This window comes from Oncorhynchus clarkii, chromosome 17 (assembly GCF_045791955.1).
Source record: "Oncorhynchus clarkii lewisi isolate Uvic-CL-2024 chromosome 17, UVic_Ocla_1.0, whole genome shotgun sequence".
Classification (NCBI taxonomy): domain Eukaryota; kingdom Metazoa; phylum Chordata; class Actinopteri; order Salmoniformes; family Salmonidae; genus Oncorhynchus; species Oncorhynchus clarkii.
In genome coordinates this window covers 37,621,597-37,637,186 of record NC_092163.1, presented here as the reverse complement: position 1 = coordinate 37,637,186, position 15,590 = coordinate 37,621,597, and the positions used below count along the sequence as shown (strand labels likewise).

The following is a 15,590-nucleotide window of genomic DNA, read 5'->3' as shown; positions in this document are numbered from 1 at the left end:
CAGCTCTGACTTTCTTTACATAAGACAACATGTCTCATATTTTCAGAAATACTGCACCAAACACCTTAGTTAAATGTAAAATTGCTGAACTAAAATATCCTCGGCAAAAGCATTAACATTTATTACGGAGTTCTTGAGTTATAGATTCTTTCTGGGGATTTTGAGGACATGAAATAGGCTAGTGTCTCATAGGGGACAAACATCATTAACCAAACGTGGAATTTTTCAGGAAACACACCTCCAAGACTGAAATCTAATTTTCCTAATGAGCAACAGAAAAACATGTGCAAATTGGCATGTTCGGTGGCTCTTTACACTAAAGCCTGCATTGTTTCTAGTCTTAAAGAAACAAGACAACATTGGTGTCCAATTAAAAGTCAATAAAGGGTTATGACTTGGTGTTGAAAAATGATTTAATCTTTCAGATGACACGCATACCACTGAAGACGACGGTGAGTTGTTAAAACAGCCATGCTGGAATTCATGATCTACTTCACAAGTCTAACCTTGTCTTTTAATTCTCTAAACTTGGGGTTGCCTTTAATCTTCTTGTTGAAGAGTGCGAGAAGCTCCTCTTCTGATTTGAAATTCCCCGCTCCGCTGAATGAGTAGTAAGCTGACAAAACCTGGAAGGAAAAATGAATTGTGCCATTAGTGAAAACAGTGACAATTACAATCATGACCATGTCATATCACTATTCTAGCCCTACAGGCATAATGTAAAATGGTAAAACATGCTGCTCCAGTAGTATGTATGAACTATATTTGATCAAATGTACAAATAAAAGTGAGATGCCAGAAAAGCTGACCTATAACTATCTTGTGTGACGCACAATATTCATAGATGTCTGATTCAGATGAACATACCTTCTTCCTGAGTTTTTTCACCGCAAGTCCTTCTTCAGGAGATTGTTTTAAGACTGCCTTTATCGTTCCTTTCCAATTGAACTTGCCTGGAAGTCAAACAAGAGCATTAGCTGATCATGACTAATCAAATTGTATTGGACACATGCGCCAACTAGAACAGGTGTAGACTTCACAGTTACATGCTGTCTTACGAGCCCATTCCCAACAGTGCAGCGTTAAAAAGTAAGACAAATATTTGCTAAATAAAAAAGGAAATAGTAGCACAAAAACAATAAAGACGCTATATGCAAAGTGTACCAGTACAGAGTCAATGTGTAGGGGTACGAGGGAGTTGAGGTACAGTATTTACAGTGCATTAGGAAAGTATTCAGACCCCTTCTCTTTTTCCACATTTTGTTACGTTATAGCCTTATTCTAAAATGTATTAAATTATACTTTTCCCCCTCATCAATCTACTACAATACCCCATAATGACAAAGTAAAAACAGGCTTTTAGAAGTTTTTGCACCAAAAAATCTCACATTGCGTAAGTATTCAGACCCTTTACTCAGTACTTTGTTAAAGCACTTTTGGCAGCGATTACAGCCACACGTCGTCTTGGGTATGACGCTACAAGCTTGGCACACCAGTTTTGGGGAGTTTCTCCCATTCTTCTCTGCACATCCTATCAAGCTCTGTCAGGTTAGAGCGTCGCTGCACAAGCTATTTTCGGGTCTCTCCAGAGATGTTTGATCGACTTCAAGTCTGGGCTCTGGCTGGGCCCCTCAAGGACATTGAGACTTGTACCGAAGCCACTCCTGTGTTGTCTTGGCTATGTGCTTAGGTTCATTGTCCTGTTGGAAGGTGAACCTTCACCCCAGTCTGAGGTCCTGAGCACTCTGGAGCAGGTTTTCATCAAGGATCTCTGTACTTTGCTACGTTCATCTTTCCCTCGATCCTAACTAGTCTCCCAGTTGCTGCTGTGGAAAAACATCCCCACAGCATGATTCTGCCACCACCATGCTTCACCGTAGGGAGGGTGCCAGTTTTCCTCCAGATGTGACGATTGGCATTCAAGCCAAAGAGTTTCATCTTGGTTTCATCTGACCAGAGAATCTTGTTTCTCATGGCCCGAGTACATTAGGTGCCTTTTGGCAAACTCCAAGCAGGCTGTCATGTGCCTTTTACTGAGGATTGGCTTCCGTTTAGCCACTCCACCATAAAGGCCTGATTGGTGGAGTGCTGCAAAGATGGGAGAACCTTCCAGAAAGACAACCATCTCCACAGAGGAACTCCGGCGATCTGCCAGAGTGACCATCGTGTTCTTGGTCACCTCCCTTCTCCCCCGATTGCTGAATTTGGCCCGGCGGCCAGATCTAGGAAGAGTCTTGGTTGTTCCAAACTTCTTCCATTTAAGAATGATGGAGGCCACCGTGTTCTTCGGGTCCTTCAATGCTGCCAAAATTCTTTGGTACCCTTCCCCAGATCTGTGCCTCAACACAATCCTGTCTCGAAGCTCTACAGACAATTCCTTCAACCTCATGGCTTGGTTTTTGCTCTGACATGCACTGTCAACTGTGGGACCTTATATAGACAGGTGTGTGCCTTTCCAAATCATGTCCAAACGATTGAATTCACCATAGGTGGACTCCAATCAAGTTGTAGAAACATCTCAAGGATGATCAATGGAAACAGGATGCACCGGAGCTCAATTTCTTGTCTCATAGCGAAGGGTCTGAATATTTCAATAAGGTATCCATATTTTTTTTTTACGCATTTGATAACATTTCTACACCTGTTCTCGCTTTGCCATTGGGTATTGTGTGTAGATTGGTGAGGAAAAAAATGAATTTAATCCATTTTAGAATAAGGCTATAATGTAACAAAATGTGAAAAAAAGGGAAGGGGTCTGAATACTTTCCTAATGCACTATACATGTGGTTAGGGGTAAAAGTGACTAGGATATATAATAAACAGAGTATCAGCAGCGTATGTGAAGTGTGAAAGTGTATGTGTGAGTGTGGCGTCGATATGAGTGTGTCTTTTGTGTGTGTAAGCGTATGTAGTGTGTGTATTGGAGTGTCAATGGGTGTGTGCGTAGAGTCTAGTAAGTGTCCTTAGTGAATGTGCATATAGCCAGTACAATGGAGTCAATGTAAAACAATTAAGATAAAGAAATAAATAAGAGGGGGAGGGTCAATGTAAATTGTAGCCATTTGATGAACTGTTTAGCAGTCTTAATGCTTGGAAGCTGTTCAGGTGCCTTTTGGGTCACAGAGTTGGCGCTCCAGCACAGCTTGCTGTGCGGTAGTAGAGAGAACAGTCTATGACTTGGGTGGCTGGAGTCTGACTACATGCATGACAATTTAAAATTGAAGGTGCTTTTGTCTGATATCTAATAATCACTGTTTCCAACAATTATTGAAAGCACATTCATGTAGGCCTACTCTGCAGCAAAGGGATGTGTCAACACTGTCCCCTGGTGGCAACATTTTGAAAATGTAAAAAACGGAGGTAATGAACTAAGTCCAATATGCGTCCCAATTCTCCACTCCTCTCAAAGTGTGCACCCTTCTCGGCATGGATTTAACAAAGTTGAACACTCCCTCCAGCCAATGCTTTTCAATCTATGAAAGGGGCATGTGCGGTGTGCAAGTGCACACTTCAGGAAAAAAATGTGGTGAATTCAGATGGAGCCCAAGTCTTTTCTCACTATGAAAACTATGCAGGACAATGAGCACATTCCCAGAATAACTGGTACCTTTGGAACTTGCTTCTCCTGCAGCACCCTCTGCCTCCTCCTCAGCCGCCTCTGTGTTTTGGTCATCTGGAAGGTAGAATAAAAAGAAACTGAATCAAAGACTAATGTGCATTTTCCAACAGCAAGTGTGAAGAAGAGCAGAAACGCGGAGTGTCACACTCACTTGAGAAAAGAACCCCCTGAAAATGTGTTATATACCTTCGGAACTGTCCTTTTTACTGGTCTTCCGTTTCTTGGTGGTCACCTCTCCTCCAGCATCATGGCCTTTTTGCTCCCCATCTTCCTCAGAACTCCTCTTCCTTTTCTTGTCCTTTCGTTTGCCTGCGCTTGCTTCCTCCTCCTCGGTGCTACCGTTCTCCGGGGCTTTCTTTTCTTTCTTCCCGCTCTTCTTTTGTCTTGCCTCTTTGCGCTCACGCTTGTTCAACTTCTTCTTCTCTGGTGGTGGCTCCTCCGATGTGCCATTCTGATGGCTCCCATTAGTCTCGGTCTTGCTTTCAGCAACAGACTGCCTAGGTTCCTCTGTCTGATTCGGGGCTTCGGGAGCCAGCTAAAAATCAAAAGTTTATTCATATAACATTGTTTTGAATTAGGAAAATTAAATCAATTGCTTTAGTTAACGTCACATGATTTGTAAAAATTCACATTGATTCTGTTTTATATATCATATAAACTGAGTGTACAAAACATTAGGAACACTGTACAAGGTGTCGAAAGCGTTCCACAGGGACGCTTGCCCATGTTGACTCCAATGCTCTTTAAAGTTGTGTCAAGTTGGCTGGATGTCCTTTGGGTGGTGGACCATTCTTGATACATATAGGAAACTGTTGTGTGAAAAACCCACCAGAGTTGCTGTTCTTAACACATAAACCGATGTGCTTGGCACCTACTACCATACTCCATTCAAAGGCACTTAAATCTTTTGTCTTGCTCATTCACCCTCAGAATGCACGATATATCAGTAAGCATATTGGAATCAGACAATATTAGCTAAAAATGCCAACACCGGCCTGATGTCTAGATTAACGTCGATGTGCAAAACCAATGTCAAAGCTGACTAACCTAGCCCACGTCTGCTGTGTGGATCTATTTTTTTGAAGTTTCAAAGGAAGATGACGAAATGTCCATATGCAACATCTGTGCTGCTATTATTTCCCGAGGAGAGGAGAAAGTGAAATCTTTCAATACCACAAACCTAATTACTCATTTGAAAGTGCATCACCCCCAGACGTTCAGCGGCTACTTGAACTAAAGCGGGGGAAAAAATAAGCACACACTTCCAACAACTAAACAAGTTCAAGTCGAGCAGTCATTTGAAAGAGACAATTCAAAGACGAAATCCATTAACGCCAAGATAACGGAATTCATTACCCTTGACAATTAACCGTTATCTGTCGTGGATGATGTTGGCTTTCGCCGACTGGTTGAGCACCTCGAGCCCCGGTACACACATCTAAGTAGGCGCTATTTTTCAGATGTTGCCCTACCTGAGTTAGACAGCATTGTTGAAACGCACATCCATGAGGTACTTGCTATGGGCGTCACTGCTATTAGCTTCACGACTGACATTTGGACCAGCGATGTCAGCCCCATGAGCCTGCTGAGTCTGACAGCACAGTGGGTCGACGAGAATTTCGTACGGAGGAAAGCCGTATTGCATGCTCAAGAATGTGTTGGTTCTCATACCGCTGCTGCCATTTGAGAACATGTTTGAACTAGAGGTCGACCGATTAATCGGAATGGCCGATTAATTAGGGACGATTTCAATTTTTCATAACAATCGGAAATCGGTATTTTGGGGGGGGCACTTTTTTTAAATTGTATTTTTTAATACCTTTCTTTAACTAGGCAAGTCAGTTAAGAACACATTCCTATTTTCAATGACGGCCTAGGAATGGTGGGTTAACTGCCTCGTTCAGGGGCAGAACGACAGATTTTCACATTGTCAGCTCGGGGGATCCAATCTTGCAACCTTACAGTTAACTAGTCCAACGCAATAACAACCTGCCTCTCTCTCATTGCACTCGAATGCAGTAAGCCACGGTAAGTTGCTAGCTAGCATTACATTTATCTTATAAAAACAAATCAATCATAATCACTAGTTAACTACACATGGTTGATGATATTACTAGATATTATCTAGCATGTCCTGCGTTGCATATAATCTGACTGAGCATACAAGTATCTAAGTATCTGACTGAGCGGTGGTAGGCAGAAGCAGGCACGTAAACATTCATTCAAACAGCACCTTTGTGCGTTTTGCCAGCAGCTTTTCGTTGTGCGTCAAGCATTGCTCTGTTTATGACTTCAAGCCTATCAACTCCTGAGATGAGGCTTGTGTAACCGAAGTGAAATGGCTAGCTAGTTAGCGCTCGCTAAGAGCGTTTCAAATGTCACTCGCTCTGCGCCTTCTAGTAGTTGTTCCCCTTGCTCTGCATGTGTAACGCTGCTTCGAGGGTGGCTGTTGTCGTTGTGTTGCTGGTTCGAGCCCAGGGTGGAGCGAGGAGAGGGACGGAAGCTATACTGTTACACTGGCAATACTAAAGTGCCTATAAGAACATCCAATAGTCAAAGGTTAATGAAATACAAACGGTATAGAGGGAAATAGTCCTTTAATTCCTATAATAACTACAACCTAAAACTTCTTACCTGGGAATATTGAAGACTCATGTTAAAAGGAACCACCAGCTTTCATATGTTCTCATGTTCTGAGCAAGGAACTGAAACGTTAGCTTACTTACATAGCACATATTGCACTTTTACTTTCTTCTCCAACACTTTGTTTTTGCATTATTTAAACCAAATTGAACATGTTTCATTATTTACTTGAGGCTAAATTTATTTTATTGATGTATTATATTAAGTTAAAATAAGTGTTAATTCAGTATTGTTGTAATTGTCATTATTACAAATACATTTTGTAATTCAAAAAAAAAAAAGTTTTTAAATCGGCTGATTAATCGGTATCTGCTTTTTTGGTCCTCCAATAATCGGTATCGGCGCTGAAAAATCATAATCAGTTGACCTCTAGTTTGAACCTTGGAAACATGAACACACTCCTAACTCCACTGACTCGAGAAATAAGCTCATCAACTGCATCTGCAGCAGACGCGATACCCTCTGACATGGCATTAAAAAGCCTTCTCAACAAAACTGCAGACACAGACCGTGTGGTTAAAACTTGCAAAAGTACTCTACTAGAGGCTGTGAACAAGCGATTCAGTGGCATTCTCTCTAAGCCTCTTTACTGTGTCGCCACCATGTTCGATGCTAGGTACAAGGACCGCTACTTCGATGCAGACAAGAAACAGGGTTTACGTGAAATGTTACAGACAGTTGGACAAGATGGAAAAGAACACAGTGAGAGTGCACACCGAGGAAGAGGACAGAAAAGGCCACAGACAGACAGAGCTGAAACGTCACTGCTTGACATGTATGATGAAATCCTGGTTGAGAATGAAACAGCTGAACAAATGAACAACGAAACAGCACAGCAAGTAAGTGAAAGAAATAGGTTTTGATGATGTTTTACTGGTAATAGGGCCATACGTAAATGCCAACAAAATAACCTTTGGCCAGTGTGTGTCTTTCAACTATTTAACTGTACTAGAATGCTTAAAAGGCTGCTAAAAAATGTAATATTGGGTATCGGTATTGTGGTTTTTGGCAAGGAAAATATCGGCATCGGCCAAAAAATGTAATGTCGGTGCTTCCCTAGATAAAAGTGTTTGCTAAATAACCATAATTATGTTAACACCCTTCCTTTAAGAGATACTCACGCTGCTGGTTGCTGCTGAAAAGATGTCCCACACCTGGTCATGCAGCGTGGGATTGTGGATCTTCAGACTGTTCTTCATCCAGTTCTGATGGAGTGAGCACCACGTGACAGCATTATTACAACAGAGTGATTTAACATTTCAGCAAGCCAAGCATAAAATAGCAGTAAACGGACACTGCGGGCCAGCACAAAGTCACGCACCACTGACAATAAACAAACCATCATATCCTTAGCAACGATAGAAATAACCAACCTGGAACTTCGACTTCTTTCGTGGGACATTGTCATACGAACTGACTTGATTTAGAACATCTTTCAGCTTGGCACCAATTCCTGGTTTGTTCATGGCTTCTTGGATCCTCTATGGAAAAATAGCATCCATTAATCATCTACCCCACAAAGTGCTGAGAAACAAAAGAGGGAAATCAGATGAACGATCTATTTCTCACTTGAATCCATTGTTGCTGTTTGACATCCCCTTTGTTGGACTTAGCCTCATAGCCCTTGCCTCCATACTTCTGATCCTCGCTGATGCATTTGATGTGGTTCTTGTAGTCATTTCCCCTGTTGGGGGAAGACATAGAATAGCTATGTACCCATCATAATCATTTACCTGTTCAACGTGTGATGTTGGCTTGAACCAGTATATGTGTTTGAGACAAAGCACAGATTCAAACTCCCATTCACCAGCTCTGCAAGTGTTATGTCAAAACACATTTGCTGATCGCAAAATATGGAGTTTCACTAAGCAGCCATCTTCATTTACTCCAATTACGGACGGTATCTATCCCAATACCTAATCAGTTTAGTCCTAGTTATGGTGCCTATAGAAAGTATTCATACCCCTTGACTTATTCCACAATTATTTTGTTGTGTTTTAGCCTGAATTCAAAATGGATTCAATTAATTTTTTCCCTCACCCAACGACACACAATACCCCATAGTGACAATGTGAACCCGAGATAATACACGTTAGAATCACCTTTGGCAGCAATTACAGCTGTGAGTCTTTCTGGGTAAGTCTCAGAGCTTTGCACACATGGATTGTACAATACTTGCCCATTATTCTTTTTTTAAATGATCCTGTCATATTTGTTGATCATTGATAGAAAACCATTCAACTCTTCACATACATTTTCAAGCACATCTGGGTTTTAAAAAAATCACTCCAGTGTAGATTTGGCCTTCTGTTTTAGGTTATTGTCCTGCTGAATTAAATCTCCCAGTATCTGGTGTAGAGGTCGACCGATTAATCGAAGTGGCCGATTAATTAGGGCCGATTTCATGTTTTCATAACAATCGATCATCGGCATTTTTGGACACAGATTATGGCCGATTACATTGAACTCCACGAGGAGACTGCATGGCAAGTTGACTACCTGTTATGCGAGTGCAGCAAGGAGCCAAGGTAAGGTGCTAGCTAGCATTAAACTTATCTTATAAAAAACAATCAATCAATCTTAACACAATCACTAGTTAACTACACATGGTTGATGATATTACTAGTTTGTTTATCTAGTTTCTCCTGCGTTGCATATAATCAATGCGGTGCCGGAAATTGTGTCACTTCGCTTGCGTTCAGTGTAAGCAGAGTCAGGGTATATGCAGCAGTTTGGGTCGCCTGGCTCGCTGCGAAATGTGTGAAGACCATTTCTTCCTAACAAAGACCGTAATTAATTTGCCAGAATTTTACATAATTATAACATAACATTGAAGGTTGTGCAATGTAACAGCAATATTTAGACTTGGGGTTGTCACCTGTTCAATAAAATACGGAGCGGTTCCGTATTTCACTGAAAGAATAAACTTTATTTTTGAAATGATAGTTTCCGGATTTGACCATATTAAATGACCTAAGCCTCGTATTTCTGTGTGATTATATATTATAATTAAGTCTATGATTTGATATTTGATAGAGCAGTCTGACTGAGCGGTGGTAGACAGCAGCAGGCTCGTAAGCATTCATTCAAACCAAACTTTCATCCGTTCACCAGCAGCTTTTCGCAATGCTTGAAGCACAGCGCTGTTTATGACTTCAAGCCTATCAACTCCCGAGATAAGGCTGGAAATACTATAGTGCATATAAGAACATCCAATAGTCAAAGGTATACGAAATACAAATGGTATAGAGAGAAATAGTCCTATAATTCCTATAATAACTACAACCTAAAACGTCTTACCTTGGAATGTTGAAGTCTCATGTTAAACGGAACCAGCAGCTTTCATTTGTTTTCATGTTCTGAGCAAGGAACTTAAACGTTAGCTTTTTACATGGCACTTATTGCACTTTTACTTTCTTCTCCAACTGTATTTTTGCATTATTTAAACCAAAGTTTACAAGTTTAATTATTTATTTGAGACTAAATAGATTTTATGTATTATATTAAGTTAAAATAAAAGTGTTCGTTGTTCATTCAGTATTGTTGTAATTGTCATTATTACAAATATATATATATATTTTTTATGTCCGATTAATCAGTACTCCCTTTTTGGTCCTCCAATAATCGGTATCGGTATTGAAAAATCATAAAATCGGTCGACCTCTAACATATACACATATATACATATTTAACCCTTTTTTGGGGGGTAGCACAACACTACCTTCATACTTCCATTTGTTTTTTTTAAACCAGTACCGGTTACCTTCAGACTAGTCCCGTGACACACCATCGTGTTCGTGACAGTCTCCCATTTCCTTAGAGTGAACATAATAGTGCCCTGACCAATACCAGACTGAGAGCACACATTACACCAGTTTTAAGGTCTCTCCACTGGCTGCCTGTGAGTTTTAATTAATTGTAAGATTCTTCTATTGGTTTTTTAATCAATCCACTACTGTGCAACCCAATACATGTCAGATATGCTTTTAAGTTATGCACCCAGTAGGTCCCTCTGGCACTGGCCTTTTAACTACCCCAAAGCCTAGGACCAAAATGCATGACAAGGCACCCTTTAGTTAGCCTCTCGAATAACCTGCAAGAGAACCTAAGGGGGGACAAAACTGGAAATATTTAAAAGAGATCTTAAAACTAATCTTTTTTAGCTTTGCTTTTCCATATGTCACGTTTTTTAAAATTATTTTAAGTTTGTTGTGGAGGTAATATTAGAGCTTTTTTTTCCCCTCCATGTTTTCCCTGTGAGGCACATTGCTTTGCATTCCATGTCTGAAATGTGCTGTATAAATACAGCTTGATTTGATACCTGGTGTGTATTGCCAGTGATCGTTACTCATTGTGTATTTATTATTACATGTTATTAACTTTCTATTATTTCGTATACTTTCTTTCTCTGCATAGTTTGGAAGGTCCCGTAAGTAAGCATTTCACTGTTAGTCTACATCTGTGTTTTACGAAGTATTTGATGAATGCAATAACGTATTTTAACGTTATAACGCTTACACAGCTAGTGAATGAGAGCTTCAATCTGAGCCTTTTGGGCGTTAGAGGTGTCTAAACGCACAGCCAGATACTGGTTCAATGTTGGCTATGCAAAGCAAGCAACCAAACTGCGATGTAACTAACACAGCAAGAAGGGGGAAAAAAACATTCACAAGCACTTACCAAAAGTCTTTTCCGCAGTCAATGCATGACAAAATTTCACATCCACGGCACATGTTCACATGTTTTTCGACTTGGGCTTTCTTTAGTGATTCACCACACGCATTGCACGTGAAGAAGACCATGTTGGACTAACGTTAGCTGATACTACCGTTATTTTAAGTCTCAATGAATACCACCAACTAACACAAGTCAATGAACTCAACAAAACAAATTCCTTTTGGACAACGTTGCCTTGCTTGCTATATACTATGCAAAATTACGTTTTAATCGATACAGAGTGAGACACATGGCATGGGCCAACAATTCCTGAACTAACTTACCGGGCGGTAGCTAGCGTACGTTAGCCGGCTAGCCAGCTTACACTAGTCATGCAAGGAACAAGCTTGTTACTTACTAAGTTACAACGGCATTTCAAACTAACATTGCGTCATATGAATTATATGAAGCTACTACATAGGTCATTAGCTGTAGTAGCAATACAAAGACGTTGGGGGAAAAAACCCATGTAGGTTCGTCAGTGCAAAAGTTTAAAAACACGCGACTTCTTTCAAGCCAGGAAGTGTTACATTGTTTACCTTCCGGAAAGGCGGCAGATGGTTCTGAGGAGTTCCAGTTCATGGCATGAATCTTAAATATTTTCTAATGGCCCTGGGCCCAGAGTCACAAAACCTTCTTAATTAATCCTCCTGTTGTGTTCGTTTCATGTTAATGAATTATGTGTTCCCGGTCCAAAATGACCGCCCCATATAGCTGATTATAAATCCATAATGATACATATATTATTACCTATTGTTGTGTTAGATCTTTTTAATCAACTTAAGTTATTGTGAACATTACAAGTTTTGAACTTCTATTTGCTATTTATGGCCTGTAGACCTCATTGACCTGAGCATGTTTTAGTAAAAAAAGCATAATGTATGGATTATTTTGACTATAAAAATACTCAGATGAAACATATTGTGCTATTTATCATAGACTACTTTGTGTCAAAGTTTAATAAGGACATTTGTTTTGAAACCATTTCAAATGTTTAAATAGTAGCACAAAATAACATCTGTTGTGTTCACGGTCAAAACTGACCGGTATGATTTTATTAGTAAAGAAAGGACATAGGCCCAAAACTACACATGAAAACTTTACCATATTACAAAATGAATGTCTGAACACATTAAAGAACAACAGTAACAATAACAGTATTACTAACAATAACAAAAACATTCAAATGTTCACAATCTGTCAATCAATGGTGGTTACATTTTGTGTGTTCTCATGCACATGTTGGACAATCCCTGGTGGTTGTTGCATGTGCCTTGCAAATATATGCACTGGATTTATGGTACATAATGCTCGTTTTGACATCTCTTTTGCACCTCTTCCTTTTGTCTCTTCTGTCTCTGGTGGCCGTATATCTTGCTTCTGGCTCTTGTATATCTCTCACCAATCCAGCCGAGGATGGTGTTTGAGGAAGATGTTGACGCCTTTGAATGAGGGGTGCCACCATGGCTTTCCCCAACTCTTCAAGGAATAGTCTCCTCTTGAAGAATTTCCCCTGCTTCCAGCCTGGATTCACCTTCATCCACACCACAAACGCGTTGTTGGCCGACACATCTAGGATGTTGAAGAACACCACCAAGGGCCAACGTGCCGTCATCCTCTTACAAGAGTATGTGTCAGTAACCTGTAGAAGTGGAACAATCAGTAAATAAAATAATGACTACATGCAATTGATACTTCATGTCTTGCATGGTAACGTGGAAAATTGCATCAAGCGAGTATTTACATATTCAAATGAATAGAATTCCCTCCATATTGTTCACAAATTCAATCGAGCATTTCACCAAACAACAACATGTCTTATTTTTATGGTGCAGATAAAACAATCTGGTAATAGGAAAAAAAGTACATGAGACTTGAAAGATAAAAAGTAACATACCTTATCAAGGTTGTCAACTCCCCCTTTGTTCCTGTTCTAATCCAGAACAGTGTTGGACTTCTTGTCCTCACTGGTACTCACAGCGACATCCCTGTGCAGAGTTGTTATCAGAAGCACGTTCTTATTTTTCTTCGGGCAGTAGGACACGAGTGTGTGTATCGGTGAAGGTAAATTTTGAGGGAAAACGATCCTTGTCCTTGGTAGTTGATAAGGCAGGAGGCAACTCAGGCTTGTTCCTCCTGACCGAGCCCACCATGGTCATTTTTTTTGGAGTAGCTCCTGACCATGAGCATATGAGGTGAAGAAATTGTCACATGTTATGTTGTGCCCCTAGAGACCTGCAGTCATTTCCAGGACCACCCGCTTCCCCTGGTTCCTTTCGGGAACACCGTCAGCAGGTATCCCGGTGTGAACCTGCATGTTCCAGGCATAACTTGTCCTGGCATCACATGCTGCCCATATCTTTATTCCATATTTTGACGGTTTGCTCGGCATGTACTATTTGAATGGGCAGTGTTCCCTAAAAGCGACCAGACACTCATCCACTGTGATGTCCGGACTTGGGTTATAGATGAGTGGCAGCCACTCCATCCACTTGTGCCAAATCTCTCTGATCGCTGCCAGCTTGTCTTGTTGACGGAGGCCTGGTCTTGTATCACGGTTGTCGAAGCGAATCACCCGTGACAACACGTGAAATGTCTGGAGTGACATAGTGGCACAAAAAATTGCCCGACCAGACTCTGCATCCCATAAACTGGTGGTAGATTAGTTTCTGGATCTGTACCAACCAGCCAAAATCAAGAGACCCACGTATGCTTGGATGTCTGTCCGGTGTACCTCCTTCCAGTTGTCTTTGTAAACGCGTCTCCCCTCCAAGTTTCTCATATTTATCACTATAGTTTCGATTGACTCTGTCAGGAACAGCTCGAAGCAGGATTTTATGTCATCAACCTGGGATATGGCGTATCTCGATGGCCCTGGGGTCATCCTGATAACATTTTCAGCCGACAGCCAACCTCTCAGGTGGGGATGAAGACCAGGACAAATTCCCATTCTTTGACCGGAATGTAACAACAACCTCAGCAGGGCCCTCTTCCTCATCACTGGATTGTTCCACATCGGTAGTCTCTTGGTCTTGATCATATTCGGTATTGCATTCAACTTCTGACACTTCCTCCTCTAATGCATCTTCCCTGTCAGTTTCCTGGCTTCTCTCCTCCTCACCAGTGTCATGATCAAAGATATGATCAAGAGCCTCACATACAGTATATCGTTTGGTCATTGGGCTGCCACAGAATGAATTGTGAGCAAGACATCAAAAAAGCTTTATATACCAGAGCTGCGAGAAAAGTTCCATATATTATTGAAACAATGTTGCGATTGTTTGTGAGAATGCCAACAGTTCCAACGGTTCCCGTGGGGGAAAGATTATTTTGGGGAAAGGTCCCCTTGGGGTTTGCCATGGAAGCCAAGAAGGGGAGTGAGGTGTGTGTGCGTGTGTGTGCTCAAACACACATGCATGTGGGGGTCTGGGAGAAGAAGTGTGTCCATCTGATGAATGTGCATGTGCCTGAACTCAATTTTATACACTAATTGTAGTCTCACCAATTCATTTCTAATGACCGGTCATTTTTGACCGGGAACACCACAGGTGTACAAAAGTTAAATAAAACACCCAAAATGTAATGAAAATCATCTAAATGTATTTTGTGTGTTCAGATGCTCTGTGTGGACAAAGTCATGGAACCATATGGCAATCAGATTAAATCAACTACATTTTTCAGAGAGAAAACAGTTAAATAGGTCTAATTCAACTGGAAAACAACAGGGGGGTAAGAAGAAATGTCTTCTTAACAGCCATTTTTTCTTTAACTATAGACTTAAGAAGGAAGTTAAGCAAAGTTGCTATTCCTCAAAAAGGTTATTGGACATTTTGTTGCACCGTTTCTTATGTTTCTCCTTAAAGCAAAAAGTGAATGGAAATGTTCGTAGATCCAAAACAGCCAAACTCAGGGCAGTGAGAGAAAAAGCTAATGAAAGCAATTTTTTAACTCACTCACAAACTTAATTTGAAAGTTTCAGTATTTATTATTTTAAACCCAAGAACATGTTTTAGAACAGTAATATCAGTCACATAATTAGTTAAATAAAGTCCAAATGTGTCACACCCTGACCATAGTTTGCTTTGTATGTTTCTATGTTTTGTTTGGTCAGGGTGTGATCTGAGTGGGCATTCTATGTTGTGTGTCTAGTTTGTCTGTTTCTGTGTTTGGCCTGATATGGTTCTCAATCAGAGGCAGGTGTTAGTCATTGTCTCTGATTGGGAACCATATTTAGGTAGCCTGTTTGGTGTTGGGTTTTGTGGGTGATTGTCTCCTGTGTCAGTGTTTGTACCACACGGGACTGGTTTCGGGTTTTCACATTTATTGTTTTGTAGTTTGTTCATGTATAGTTTTTCTTATTAAAGAACCATGAACTTCAACCACGCTGCGTATTGGTCCGCCTCTCCTTCCCAGGAAGAACCCTGTTACAAAATGTGTGCAATCTAAGTGTCACATAATCTGACACATGATCTCAGTATATATAAACCTGTTCTGAAAGGCCCCAGAGTCTGAAACACCACAACGCAAGGGGCACCACCAAGCAAGTGGCACCATAAAGACCAAGGAGCTCTCCAAACAGGTCAGGAACAAAGTTGTGGAGAAGTACAGATCA

At 40.8% G+C, this 15,590-nt stretch overlaps 1 protein-coding gene and 1 pseudogene across 1 annotated transcript; both read right to left on the bottom strand.

Moving 5' to 3' along the window:
- Positions 1-395: 395 nt before the first annotated feature.
- Positions 396-11,515, bottom strand: LOC139369729 (Ly1 antibody reactive homolog (mouse)). The gene is made up of 8 exons (XM_071108989.1): positions 10,943-11,515; positions 7,832-7,946; positions 7,636-7,743; positions 7,384-7,467; positions 3,806-4,154; positions 3,608-3,673; positions 868-953; positions 396-626 (listed from the first exon to the last, which is right to left on the bottom strand). The coding sequence occupies exons 1-8, from the start codon at positions 11,062-11,064 to the stop codon at positions 489-491; spliced, it is 1,068 nt and encodes a 355-aa protein (XP_070965090.1). The 5' UTR covers positions 11,065-11,515; the 3' UTR covers positions 396-488.
- Positions 11,516-12,086: 571 nt separating this feature from the next.
- Positions 12,087-14,018, bottom strand: LOC139369424 (piggyBac transposable element-derived protein 4-like; annotated as a pseudogene).
- Between the last annotated feature and the right edge of the window lie 1,572 nt (positions 14,019-15,590).